The following is a 14,580-nucleotide window of genomic DNA, read 5'->3' as shown; positions in this document are numbered from 1 at the left end:
CATGTGTAGAAGAATCTCTGTTGATGTGAGGAAATACTTACAAGCACAGATAACATTTAAGGAATGCTTGTTCTATACCAGGGACCATGCTCAGTGCCTTACATAAATTGTTTTATTTAATCTGAACACTCTTTTACCATTCCCATCTTACAGATGGAGAAACAGAGGCTTAAGGCTTAAGACCCTTAAACAGAGGCTTTAATTTGCCTGAGGGTCACACTCCTCCCAAGTTATTGGAACTGAAGCCAAAAGCCTCATTGATACCCATGTGCTAGATTACTTCTCTGTGGAGTCTTGTGTATAAAAACAGATCGCATGTATACATATGGTGTGACTCATTTTATAAAAATGAATCTTTTCTGTGCCTTAGTTTTCTCATGGGGTAAGGTGGGGGAGGGAAGGGCTAGTACAATTTTATATTCCAAAGATTGTGATTTTATTTTAAAGATTGGCATGCATTTACATGTAATTTTTTCCCCACATTTTGGAAGTATTTGGTCTAAAATTAGAAAGTAAAAATTACTGATATGCCCATTATATAGAGAAGACTGGCATTAATGCTGCCTGCTGCCCTCTATTTTTTTTTTTTTTTTTTGAGAGACAGAGAGAGAGAGAGTGCAAGAGCATGGGGGAGGGGCAGAGGGAGAGAGAGAATCTTAAGCAGGCTCCACGCCCAGTGTGGAGCCAGACACAGGGCTCCATCTCAGGACCGTGAGATCATGACCTGAGCCCAGATCAAGAGCCTGACGCTTAAATGACTGAGCCACCCAGGCGCCCTCCACCCACCTCTGATTTTGCCTAGTGCATGTATGGAATGAACATTATTGAGGGACTTAATAGTTACTGCAAAATTGTTTTCAGAAAAGTTTTTTACTAATCATGTTCCAACCGTTAGGGCAACAATAATCAGTTTGTCTCAGTGTGCCTTTGAGAGCATCACAGATTATATTTCAGTGATGGTTTTCGATGACTAAAATTGTTTCACTGATTTGTTTCCCAGCTATCTGTTGCTTTCAGTGAGCTGAACCTTTTTCGTTTGTTTGTTCATTGACCATTTGAACTTTTAGTTGAATTGCCTGTTTACGTATCTATTGATGCTGTATTGGGAATTATCTATTGATGATACCTTCCTAAACTTGACCATTTAAGACCTTAAGAAAGACTATCAGAAAGTCCTTATAAGGGGAAGTTCCATTCTCAGGTAGATGCATTTTTCTTACAGGGATGAATTGGTGGTCTGTGGTTAACACCTGATTTCTTTCTTTCTTTCTTTTTCTTTCTTTCTTTCTTTCTTTCTTTCTTTCTTTCTTTCTTTCTTTCTTTCTTTCTTTTTTAAGTTTATTTACTTATTTTGAGACATAGTATGTGCACGAGCACACAAGCATACACTTGTGTGGGGGAGGGGCAGAGAGAGAGAGCTGGGAAGAGAAAGAGAGAATCCCAAGCAGGCTCCGCCCTGTAAGCGTGGAGCCTAACTTGGGGCTTGAACCCACAAACTGCAAGATCATGACCTGAGCCGAAGTCGGATGCTCCATGGACTGAGCCACCTAGGCACCCCTGAAACCTGACTTCTTAACCACTTGGAATTGATTTGGCTTGAAAATTTAAGGAATGGTTGGTGAAAGGTACACAGCACCTCTTTGCACTTCCTTTGCAACTTACTGTGAGCCTATAATTATCTCAAAATAAAATTTTAAAAAGTTCAAGGAAGGTAAAACTTAGGCTGCCTCCTGTTACTACCTGTAACTGGCCTTGATCATTCTGACTGGTACAACAGTGGGAGGCAGGAGGGAGCAACGTTTGCCAACAGATCCAAAGGCAAATAATGGTGAGGAACGCTGCTTTTGTTGTTGTTATTTTTAAAGTTTATTTATTTATTTTGAGAGAGAGGGGGGAGAGCACAAGTGTTGAAGGAACAGAGAGAGAGAGAGAGAGAGAAAGAGAGAGAGAGAGAGAGAGAGAGAGTCCTAAGCAGGCTCCACACTGTCAGCACAGAGCCTGATGTGGGGATCAAACTCAAAAACCGTGAGATCGTGACCTGAGCCGAAACCAAGAGTTGGACGCTTAACCAACTAAGCCACCGGGTGCCCCTTTTTGATGGTTTTTTTTTTTTTAATTTAGAAATAATTTCAGTATTTAAAATAGTTGCAAAAAATAAAAACGGAATAAGGAGCACTATAACTCTTTCCCAGATTTGCGTGTTGTTAACGTTAGACCCCACGAACATCAGCTTTTGAAATGTGTTATTTGGTGAACACAGCCACTAGCGACTCTTTCCTTACCCTTCTTCCAGATTTCCAGCACCTGCCTCCTAGCTTCCAGGCACTCACTCACCTGAACAAAAACATCTCTCACACCTCTCAAGAATCTACAGGGGTTCTGTTTCCTAAGATTTAAATACAAACCCAGAGGCATATGGGTAGCTCAGTCGGTTGAGCATCCAACTCTTGGTTTCAGCTCAGGTTGTGATCTCATGGGTCATGGGATCAAGCCCCACGTTAATCTTCATGCTGAATGTGGAGCCTGCTTGGGATTCTCTCTCTCTCCCTCCCTCTCTCTCTCTGCCTCTTCCCCACTCATGCATGCTCTCTCTCTCAAAAAAATAAATAAGTATAAATCCAAATGCTTAGCGTTTCAAGGTTTTGAATAATTGATTCCCTGCCCTTAATTCAAATATTAGCCTTCCTCCCACACCCCCCAGCGCAGCCCCTCAGCCATAGCTAACCCAACCATTCAGCGACCCTCTTGTTCCCATCTCTGTGCCTTTCCATGCTCTGATGCTTCATAACTGCAATATTCTTTTCATGTGTAGGCCGCAGCCATAACTTTTCTTTCTTTTTTTTTTTTTAATTTTTTTAATGTTTATTTATTTTTGACACAGAGAGACAGAGACAGGGCATGAGCGGGGGAGGGGCAGAGAGAGAAGGCTACACAGAATCCAAAGCAGGCTCCAGGCTCCGAGCTGTCAGCACAGAGACTGATGCGGGGCTTGAACTCACAGACCGCGAGATCATGACCTGAGCCGAAGTCAGACACTCAACCGACTGAGCCACCCAGGCACCCCAGCCATAACTTTTCTGCTAAAAAAAAAAAAAAAAAAAAAAAAATATTCCCAGACTTCTTGACTTAATTAGCACCATCTGATTTGGGCATACCTGTTCTAGGTTTTTATTTTACTCTAGGGCCTTTTTGCTTTCGTATAGATGTCATACACGATGTCCATCTGTTGTCTCCTTGAGTTCCCCACAGTGGGTGGCACCGGCGTTAACCTTTGTAAACCTTCATAGACCTTGTGTGGTTGTGCTGGAGGCATGACCTGGTTTTGAATGAGTTACTGTGAACTGAACTTGGATTTCATTGTTAGATCTATCTAGCAGTCTGTAAAGCAAAATTCTAATCGTGTTGATGCGTTTGAACACCTTTTTCCTCCGTGGATATGGCATTCTTCCCAGCTAGACCTTCTTTGCGGCCAGTAAAAGGTCCATGCCTTGTGGCCCAAGAGGGTGGACCTGTTGTTTATTAGCAGTTATAAAACCTATGTTGTGTTGTTTGTGGTGCTGAACCCTGCCAGGCTGGAAGAAACTTTGGAGGGTGGGTCTCAGAATCTAAGAACTAATGGGAAAGGCATTCTGAGTTTCTAACAATCAGTCCAAGTGTCTTGAGAGGGTTGCCTGTGCTGGAAGTAGAGTACTTTCTTTTCTCTTTCTTTTCTTTTCTTAAATGAAACTAAGGCCCGAGCTAGTTCATTATCTATAATGTCAATATTGATTTTTGTTTGCGAGGTGGAGTATTAACAGATTAGAATGGCTGCTGGCAATTCTCAGCTGCTTCATTGAATTTAAATGAATCAAGGGATAGCTGTTAAGATGCACTTGAGATTTTTAGACTAAATCAGACCTTTCTACTATGGTGGGTTTGACTACATTCACCTGTTTCCTCAGCAGCATCAAGGTGGAAAAATGGAGTCTTAAGGCCTCTTTCGTATTTTTTATAAAACCAAATCCTATTAAAAAATGCACAGATAAGAGGTATTAAGCCATCCTCTGCACCACAATGCAGCTTGCTTCTATTCCCCTGCCAAGAGAAGTTTTTGAATTAAAACTATTGACTGACTCAACCCATGCTAGCAGATGGTATTCATACATCATATGTCCAAGTGCAAGCTTGTTCAGAGGCAGCAAATATCTAACAGGCTGAATTTTACAAAGACAAAGCATTTTAATAATGATCTTGAAGGATTAGTGATGCTCCTGAGAAATGAGGCATATTCCAAACAGGCTTGTTTCCTAAGATCTGCTATGTTACTGTACACACTTTATCTGGAAACCAGTTCCATTTGCAGTCAAAATCACTCTCTTCCCTCCTTGCTTCCCTCTCTGACTTTTTCCTTCCTCCTGCACTCCTTCTAATCTAATATATGAATTAGAAAGTAATAATAATGTTGATCATAATGGCCACATCACTATTTGTTTTAATGTGGGAGGACCAAGTGGGATGGGTTTCTGATAAGTGAGCAGCCTGGAAGGAACTATTTTCTCTTTTTATGACTCTATAAAATCCCAGGATTGAATTGTTTCAAATACAGATGGAGGTAGGAAGGGCAGTTTTTATTAGAATATTATCCCCCTCCCCCCACAAAAAAAAAATCACCAGAATTCAGGGAGGTTATTATATTTGAGTTAATAAATGCCAAAATTGAGTCTTGAAATAGTTGTTCATCTTTCATTATATAGTCTGATTTATCATTGATTGGTTTTTCATGGCCTAATTAACGACAATAACCTTTTTGAGTGACTAGAAATAAAATAAATTTCATGGATGTTTCATATTCTAACTCTAACTGTACTAAGTTTGAGAGCCTCACAGACTTCATGATAGGGCAGTTGGCTACTACCTTCCTGTTTAAGGTCTTTGTTTTTTATAAGCTCAGGTTAGATGAGAGCCATTGATTTATTCCTTGTTTTTAGACTGGATAGGATAGAATCCTGCATAAATGCTAGGGAGAGAAGCCCTTCTTTGAAGCTTTCTCAGTCTTAATGAGAGCAGTGACCATCTTTACAAGGCATAGTAACTTTAATGGAGAATGGCAGTCAAGACCTTGGGAAAGACTCATCAGCAAAAGAGTTTCAAATATCCTTTTTCCCTGAAACATACATGGGTAAGGTGCAGGGGGCATTGGGCTCTAAAGTTTTTTTGACCCCCACAAAGTATGGGAGCATAAATACAATTGCACTTGTTACCTAAAAATGTAACCGTATGGTAAATACTAAAGAACAGTGTGAGCTTTTTGAATAGAATTGTTTTAGTTGGCATGATAAGTAGTTCAAAGTGTTAATATCACATCATTGTGAAGTTTTGAATGAATATTTTTCAAAATATTTTTTATTCCCAATTTATGGTTAAATATACATAGCATTAAATTTACCATCTTAACTCTTTAGGTGTACAATTCAGTAGCGTTAAGTAGATCCACATTGTTTTGCAACCAGTCTCCAAAACTTCTTCATCACACAGAACTGAAAGTCTGTGCCCGTGAGACATCTCCTCGTTTCCCCTTCCCCAGCCCCCGGTAACTGCCTTCTACTCTGTGTTTATATGAAGCTGACTACTTGAGAAAGCTCAAATAAGTGGAATCACACAGCATTTGGCTTTTGGTGACCAGTGTACTTCACTTAGCGTTATGTTCTCAAAGCTCTCAACTCGAAGAGGGCCGGTTTGCTCCTTGTTCACCCACTGCTGAGCACGTGTAGCCCTCTGGAGCAGCTCATTGTGGAAGGGTCTTCAGCGAGTGCTGTATCTCAGCCAGCCCTGAACTTTGATTTCTGCTCAGAAGAGCACTAAAATTCAAGTTCCTGGGGCGCCTGGGTGCCTCAGTCGGTTGGGCGACCAACTTCGGCTCAGGTCATGATCTCACGGTTCATGAGTTCAAGCTCCACCTCCGGCTCTGTGCTGACAGCTCAGAGCCTGGGGCCTGCTTCAGATTCTGTCTCCCCCTCTCTCTGCCCCTCCCCCACTCACACTTCTCTCTCTCTCTCTCTCTCTCTCTCTCTCTCTCTCTCTCTCAAAAATAAACATTTAAAAAAAATAAGGAAATAAATAGTTCCCATTTGTCAGAATCATCCAGTGTTTTGAGGGCAAGAATGGCTTCTCCAGAGCTCTTCTCCGGGTTCCCATTTTCCGTAGTCTCGGCCTGGTTATTCCTTTCCCAGTTGTTAAAATTTCAGTGCTTTTCAGAAGTTTTCGGGTTTTTTTTTTTCCCCCTTTCTTTTTAATATTGAATTCAGTGTTAGTTTTCAGCAGAATGGTGAGCCTGATAATACAGCTTGCCCTCCCAGACAACCGGACCTCCAAGCCTCAGGTTTTCAGTGTTGTCTCTAACATTCCCATCCATTCTGGGGCTGGACACAGTAAATCTTCAGCCCCACTTTGCTCATGACCAAATCAGACTTTTGCTTAAATGAATCTCTGGCAGGAAATCCTATATGGCAACGTAAGATATATGCCCTCCCCCTCTGAGGACTCAGGAGTCAGGGTCAAAGCCCGGGGTCCTGTGATCTGCTAGTGGCTTTGGAACAAGGAGACCTGTTGGGAAGGAAATTTCCTTTTCGGGCATTTCAGTTCCCAAGGGCTTGATAAGGTTGTCTCCTTTTTTGAAGCCCAGTTATAATTGAGTTTGGGTGGTGGAGGGCAGGCGCTAGTGAGCTAGGTACTTTTTTAGGATACTAGGTTGTCGGATGGATAATGAGACAATGAGACGACTCTCCATTTCTCCATGCAGCTGGTCACAGGCTGGTTGTTGAGAACTGAGCCCTTAGTTCCTGGGAGAGCTGTCCGTGGAGGAGCACAGACGGTGGGTACTAGGACAAAGCAGTCATAAAGAATGTGCGTGATGTGCTAGAGGAAGCAGTTTGCTGTGGTGAAAAAGGCATCAGCACATCAGTGTCAAAAGCCCATGTCTAACTGTCCCTCCCTCCCCCTCCTTTAGTCAGTGCTGCGGCCTTGAACAAACCACATAATCTTCCTGGGCAACAGTCAGGTGCTTTTTTCTCTTGACCTTGGCTGTCCTGCGGGGCTGTGATTGTGGGAGGGTCAGTTTTGCTGGCCCCAGCAGCCAGCCACTGGGAGGACAGAGAGGAGGAGGCTTGCAGTAGTCCCTAGGAAGAGGGAGTGACCACTTGATGGGTTGTCTGGAACCCATAGTATCCACTCTGGTTCCAGGACACTCAATTATCCAGCAATTTTGGTCCTAGAAGCAGCTTTTCTTTAGTCTCATCCCCTCATTTTGCAGATGAGTGAACAGAGCCCTGAGATTTTCTTGTATTTAAGCAGTAGCAGTGCTGCTCTGGCCTCACGTGGCATGTATTTATAAAAGCAAACAAACACAAAAAGCACACCAGTGAAATAAATGGTCAGGGTGGATTTGGGGGAGTTTACTCTGGATCTCTCAGGCTACTTACCTGAGCCCAGGAGAGAGACATTAGATGATGAGCCAGACTGCCTGCCCTCAGCTGGCTCTCTGGCATCCATCTCTCCACGGAGTCCCCCGTGGGCCCTGCTGGCTGACACAGGCCTTGAGACAGTCTGATCAGAGATTAGCAGAGGTCCCTTCAACTGGCAAGTCAGGGCCTGACTCTGTGGAGAGGTGGGCGAGCAGGCCCCTGATGGTGCTCCTTCCTGGGCAGGTGCCTGCTCACTGTGCCACAGGCTCCTGGATACACTACTGTTTTCTCCCATGGGCCCCTTCCTGGACCTGACTTTGCCTGCCGATTCCTAGGCCTTCCCACCCTCAACTACGGACAGGCCTCTCCACTCTCGCCTTGCTCCCCAGAAGACCAGCTCACACTGTCCAGTCCCCACATCGTGCTCTGTATTTGCACGTGTGCCCACAGTCATTTTAACTTGCAGCCACCATGCCATCAGGCAGCCTCAGAACAGTGGAGCCCTACACGTGGTCCTTGATGTTATTAAGGCAATTTAAATGAAACTCATTTTTCAGCCTACTGAGAATCATCAAATATCAACCTTTTCTTTTTAAATTACCTCTATAATTTTCTTTTTAAAGTGCCCTTATAAAACTAGGTGACAAATGAAAAATATGTGTTGCACTTGGTATTTTTCTTACTAAGCTTACAAACCTGTTGGCTCAAAGATAACCGGGAAGATGGTCCTAGACCGGAGGCTTTGTCTTTCTAACTTGCCCTCAGCTCTTGGATTTAAACTGCTTTGTCTGTCCTTTTCCTGAATCCACTGGTGATAGGAGAGTCTGAGGGTCATGAATGAGCAGGGGCAAAGCTCTGTTGGAAAGTTTCAGTGAAAGTAATTTCTCTTAAGTATTCATACTAAAAAAGGGGAATTTCAGATGTGTCCATGTTGTGACTGGGCCCTTGAATGGTAATTCTTGTCATCGTTGGGGTATTTTCTGTTCTAGGGAACCAGGATCACTGTTGCCTGCCCCCCTCCCACCATGGGTTTGCCTTTTCTCCTGTTAGTAGTATCAGTTGCCAGCATTTTGGAAATTAATATTTGGCAGAAGACTTCAATATGGGAGTTCTTCAAATTGAAGAAACAAGCAAGCAATGTAATGTTGATCGTCGATGGTAGATGACTTGTTTGAGTGTATTACGTTGGGTGGTAACAATCGTCATAAACATATAGGGTTTTAGATTTGGAAAGAACTCTTGATTCTCCATTTTACAGATGACAATTCTGAGAACCAGAGAAGTTTAGGCTTGTTCGGGGTCCCACAGAATCAACTGGAAAAGGAGAAAGTACCAGAAGCCCTATTTGGCAGCTCCCGGGGCCGCTCTTCCACTTCCCATGATGCTGCTCTTGTACCGGTGGTCTCCCAGTGCTCCCCAGCACCCCACCCCACCCACACCCTTGGAGGTAAAGGACAGACCCGTGTGGCAGGACAACCATGCCCATGCTCATCTTCACACCTTTTCCCCTCTTTCTAATCATGCCCTTTCTGTCACAACCTGCCCATCCGCTTATTATTTTATTTTTTTAATGTTTTTTTTTTTTTTTTTTTAATTTAGTATGCTCCACACCCAACGTGGGGTTGAACTCGTGGTCCTGAGATTGAGTTGCATAGCTCTGCTGACTGAGCCGGCCAAGCGCCCCTGACCCATCAGTTTAAAACACTGAGCGCGGTGTCCTGCTTCCTACAATGGTCTCAGCCTCCTCAGAACACCTGAAATTCATTCCTCAAGTGTGTTCTTGCTCCTTTGACAGGGTCTCTTTCCAGATTGTGGTGCTGATTTCCATTTTGTAGGGTCTGTTATGATGTGTGGTGCCCATTAGTGAATGGGGAGAGAAGTAATGTACTAGATGTCACAGAGTCGGCCTGGTGACTTTAGTTCCGCTGCCCAGGTGTCTGTCTTCTCCCCAGCTGGCTGCTAAGCTCCCGAAGAGCAGAAAGCATAGCTTCCACGTCTCTGACCGTAGCCCTTAGAGTTCTTGGTTGGTGATGGGTTACAGCATTGATCCTTAATTTTCCTGCCCTCTGAATCGTGGATTCAGTTTAAAATGTGTTTCCTTTATCCTGAAGCCCCAGCATATGCCCATGTCTTCACGGCTGCCTAAATACTCTGCCATTTGGGGAATAAAGAAGCCAACAGGTCATAGCAATTCATTGACAGATTTCCCTTGCTGCCCTTGGAGACTTTGCTGCTTCTTTGCGGTGGCAAGATAGTATGAGTCTTGGTGGGAGAGGCAAACCAAATAATTGTTAGGATGGCTGAGAAAATTGCAATGGAAGCAATAATCCTCCTGGGTTGGCTTTTTATAGCTAGAAAACACTGGTGAAATTTTTGTTCCAAGATCCTCAAAATCACCAGGATGCCGCATTTTATCTCGTTGGACTTCGAAAGTGATGCTGGTAACCTCTATTGTGCAGGTATTTTAAGTGTTGAAATCTAGAATTGCTGATCGAAATGAGCCAGTTAAGAGGGAGGAAACGGTTACTCAGATGTTGCGAAAGTGAGACAGACTGTATGGCATTTGTAATACCAGTTTGGAGTTTGCTCATAAAAGAGAATGCCTAACTGGGATTTATCTGGTGAAAATTAAACCATCAGACCTGCTCAAGTGACAAACAGTGGCCATCTGCCAAGTCAAGGCATAATCACCATTTGGAAGTGAGCGTCATCTGTGCTCCAGTGTGCACATGACACTTTGTCCTGTGGAGAAGTGACTTTCTGACTTCTGGTTTTCTTGCTGTTTTTGCAGAGCCTGAGCCCTCGTGAAGCCGGCAATGACAAGTCTGAATGGTCGCCATGCCGAGAAAACCATTGACATGCCAAAACCATCAGCCCCCAGAGTGCACGTGCAGAGGTCCGTGTCCCGAGACACTATCGCCATTCACTTCTCGGCATCCGGGGAGGAGGAGGAGGAGGAAGAGGAGGAGTTCAGGGAGTACCTCGAGGAGGGGCTGGACGACCAAAGCATTGTAACGGGGCTCGAGGCCAAGGAAGACCTCTATCTTGAACCCCAGGGTGGCTATGACTCCACTGGCCCTGCTGCTCAGCCCATCCTGGCAGATGGACTGTCCGTGTCCCCTGCCATTTTGCCCGTCTCCGCGAACACTGTAAAGCTGTTGGAGTCCCCTCCTCCGGCAGTGCAAGTATTAAGTACAGTGCCATTGGCTCTGTCCCCAGGGTCATCTTCGTCCGGGCCCTTAGCTAGCTCTCCCAGTGTGTCATCCCTTTCTGAGCAGAAAACCAGTTCCTCCTCCCCATTGTCCTCTCCTTCCAAGTCTCCTATCCTGTCGTCCAGTGCCTCAGCCTCCACCCTCTCCAGCGCAAAACCCTTCATGAGCCTTGTGAAGTCCCTGTCGACCGAGGTGGAGCCAAAAGAGTCCCCACACCCCTCGAGGCACAGGCACTTGATGAAGACATTAGTCAAGTCTCTGTCCACAGACACCTCCAGGCAGGAGTCGGATACCGTGTCCTATAAACCACCGGACTCCAAGCTCAATTTACACCTGTTCAAGCAGTTCACACAGCCACGGAGCACAGGTGGAGATTCCAAAACTGCGCCTTCTTCCCCACTGACTTCTCCCTCCGATACGCGCTCCTTTTTTAAAGTGCCCGAGATGGAGGCTAAAATCGAAGACACTAAACGTCGCCTTTCAGAAGTCATCTATGAGCCTTTTCAGCTCCTTAGTAAAATTATAGGGGAGGAAAGTGGCAGCCACAGGCCCAAAGCCTTATCTTCAAGTGCTTCAGAACTCTCCAATCTGTCCAGCTTGAACGGTCACTTGGAAAGCAATAACAACTACAGCATCAAGGAAGAGGAGTGTGACTCCGAGGGGGACCCCTATGGGAGTGACCCCAGCGGCCCCGGAAGTGACCCCCCCAGGTCCTCCGATGAGCCGCCCTCCAGAGAGGCGGAACCGAAGAGTTCCCAGGGCGGCAGTCTGAAGGACTTAGGCCTGAAGACAAGCTCCCTGGTTCTTGAGAAATGTTCCTTGTCTGCCTTGGTGAGCAAAGAGGATGAGGAGTTTTGCGAACTGTACACCGAGGACTTTGATTTGGAAGCGGAGGTGGAGAGCGCGCCGGACAAGCTCCCGGATCTCCCTGCCGGGCCCGAGGTGCCGGCGGATGACGGTCCGACTCTGGACAGTGAGGACGAGGCCCACTCGGCCGTGCAGCACCCGGAGCTGCCGGTGAAGACGCTGGGCTTCTTTATCATGTGTGTCTATGGGTACCTCATCCTCCCCCTCCCCCATTACGTGAGCGGACTCTTTCTGGGAATTGGCCTTGGGTTCATGACTGCGGTTTGCATGATCTGGTTTTTTACACCACCAAGTGCTCATAAATATCACAGATTACATAAAAGCCTACAACACTGGAACACGAGGTCCCTGGATATCAAAGAACCGGAAATACTGAAGGTAAGTCCCTCTGCAGCAGCCCGCTAGCGCCCCCCACCGATCTCCCCCACACAGCCTGATTTTAGATCCCACTTAATGGTCTTTTAGTTGACGGTCATGGTTTTCACATAAGCAGTATTTTTAAGGCTTTGGATTCTCCTCACTCCAGGGGCACCCAGGAGACTTCTCTGGTAAACCTCATTCTAATTCAAGTTTTACCAGTTCACTGAGGAGTTTTTCAAGGATCCTCCAGGGTGCCAGTGAGTAGCATTTACATGCGGTTCGGATTTCAGTCTCTCTCTAAACTTTCCAGGGATTTGCTACTTGCCGAGTCTGTTAGGATTGCATGTGCTTGCGGCCCTTGGAGAAGGGTTCAGCACTCCTGGAAAGCCAGAGAAGGACAGGAGGAAGAGAAGGCAAACTGGTGTCGGGGGGTGGTTACTGACGGTACTGCTCTTTCCTGTGCGCACAGTGAGGTGTGGGCTGGAGAGAGAGAGAGAGACATCACCTTCCGGTGCGTGACAGTCTCAGGGTTCGGGCCTCCTTAGGGGGGCCGGGAAGATCCGTTAGGGTGCAGGAAGAAAATATTAGCACTTCCATTTGTATTTGTACATATTTTAAAAACTTCAGGGTTTTGTGTATGTTTCAAAATATTTGGAAATATATATATACAGTTGTAGCTTGTATAGTTTGTAAGTCATAGGCACATATACGTGTTTTGTGTATGTATATATATATACATATATATGTGCTTTTTTAATTGTGGTAAAATACAAATAACATACAACTTATCATCCGAACATTTTTTTTTTTAATTTATTTATTTTGAGAGACAGAGCAGGAGAGGGGCAGAGAGAGAGAGAGAGAGAGAGAGAGAGAGGGGGACTTCCAAGCAGGCTTCGCACTGACAGTGTGGAGCCCAGTGCGGGGCTCGAACTCACGAACCACAAGATCATGACCTGAGCTGAAGTCAAGAGTCAGATGCTTAACCAACTGAGCCACCCAGGCGCCCCACCATCTGAACCATTTCTAAATATACAGTTCAGTGGCATTAAATATATTCACATTGTAACGCAGCCATCACCGCAGTCCATCCCTGGAACTCTTTTTATCTTGCCCACAGATAAACTCTTTTTATCTTAAACAGTAGCTCCTCATTCTTCTGCCTCCGGAGCCTGCAACCATAGTTCCGCTCTGTCTTTTCAATTTTGAATACTCCCGACTGCCTCATATAAGTGGAATCAGACAGTAGTTGTCTTTTTGTGGCTGGCTTGTTTTACTTAGCGTAATCAGAATTAGTCTGAATTTCCTTTCCTTTCAAGGCCGAGTAATATTCCATTATACGTATATACTACTTTTTCCTTATCCATTCATCCGTCAATGGGCACGTGGGTCGCCTCCACATTTTAGTTATACTGAATAATGCTGCTACGAACATGGATGTTATAGATAGCTTTTTGAGATCTTGTTTTCAACTCTTTTGGATGTATACCCCAAAGTGGGAGCGCTGGCTCCTACGGTAATTCTATTTTTAATTTTTTTGGGAACTGCCATACTGTTTTCCACAGTGGCTGCACCATTTTACATTCCTACCAGCAGAGACAAGAGGTTTAATTCCTCCAACTCCTCACAACTCGTTTTCTGTTTTATTTTGTTTTGTTTTTTGTATTTTTTTTTTTTTTGTATTCAAAGCTGGTTCCATTTCTCTGTTAAAAGGTTTTTTTCCTCCTCTTTGTTTAAATAAGAATGTTCAAAAAATGGCATCATCTCTTTTTATTGCAAAAAAAACCCAAAACAAAACAAAACAAAAAAACCCAAAAAACAAAAAGCAAAAAAATCAAGGGGAAAAATCCTAAGGGTCCAAAATACTGTTTGTTTTCTAGTTTCATGAACTTTTTACCTTATTGAAAAGAAATACATGGTCAGTGTTTTCAAAACAGAGGAAACTGAAAGAAAAAAAGTTTTTTATCACACTAGTGAAAGGAACTAATGATTTTGATATATATCTTAGTTTTGTTCCTTTTTTAAATTCCTGCATATGTGAGTGTATACATACTCGCATACTCTTTTTGTTTTGATTTAATGAAATCATGTATTTTGCAGTCTGACCTTTTTTCTTTTTTTTTTTTTTAACTAAATTTTGTTTATGTTTATTTATTTTTGAGAGAGAGAGTGTGAGCGGAGGAGGGGCAGCGAGTGAGGGAGACACAGAATCCGAAGCAGGCTCCAGGCTCTGAGCTGTCAGCACAGAGCCCGACAGGGCCTCGATCCCATGAACTGTAAGATCATGACCTGAGCCGAAGTCGGACGCTTAACCGACTGAGCCACCCTGGCACCCCTGATCTTTTTTCTTTCTTACCCCACGGCAGTATGTCATGCGACTTTCTTTTTTTTAAGAGAAGCTTGTGCTGAGTCTTGAGGATGTGGCACACTTAAGCTTGGTATATGAAGCAGAATAAAAGTGACTCGTTATGCTTGCTATGCTTCTGATAGGGTGATACTGTGACGACCTGAATTACGTGTCCTCTAAGTAAGTTAGTATTCAGCAAGGAAAAATGGTACTGACATTTAACTCCAGTGCCTAACAATCATGACATTCAGTTTAAACCGGTGTGAGCACTTGATTATTTGGGGAAGTTTTAATTTTAATGCATTCCATCTTCAGTGTTGAGTCCAATCACTGCTATATGGTAAGAGTTTACTTA

The 14,580-nt window shown here is 44.3% G+C and overlaps 1 protein-coding gene across 12 annotated transcripts in view; it reads left to right on the top strand.

The window, feature by feature from the left end:
* TEX2 (testis expressed 2) overlaps positions 1-14,580 on the top strand; it is a 104,411-nt gene that overhangs the window by 33,423 nt on the left and 56,408 nt on the right. For 5 of the 12 annotated variants that reach the window (XM_023244505.2, XM_006940494.5, XM_006940495.5 and 2 more), the window contains exon 2: positions 10,231-11,896. In XM_023244505.2, coding sequence (XP_023100273.2) covers positions 10,256-11,896 — 1,641 coding nt within the window. In that variant the 5' untranslated portion in view covers positions 10,231-10,255. Of the gene's footprint in view, positions 1-6,778; positions 6,851-8,697; positions 8,887-10,230; positions 11,897-14,580 lie in introns of all 12 variants that reach the window. The other 7 variants (XM_023244502.2, XM_045045174.1, XM_045045175.1 and 4 more) reach the window with 3 other exon arrangements.

Source organism: Felis catus, chromosome E1, assembly GCF_018350175.1.
Source record: "Felis catus isolate Fca126 chromosome E1, F.catus_Fca126_mat1.0, whole genome shotgun sequence".
Taxonomy (NCBI): domain Eukaryota; kingdom Metazoa; phylum Chordata; class Mammalia; order Carnivora; family Felidae; genus Felis; species Felis catus.
The sequence above is the reverse complement of the archived record's forward strand: the minus strand, read 5'-3'. Positions and strand labels throughout refer to the sequence as shown.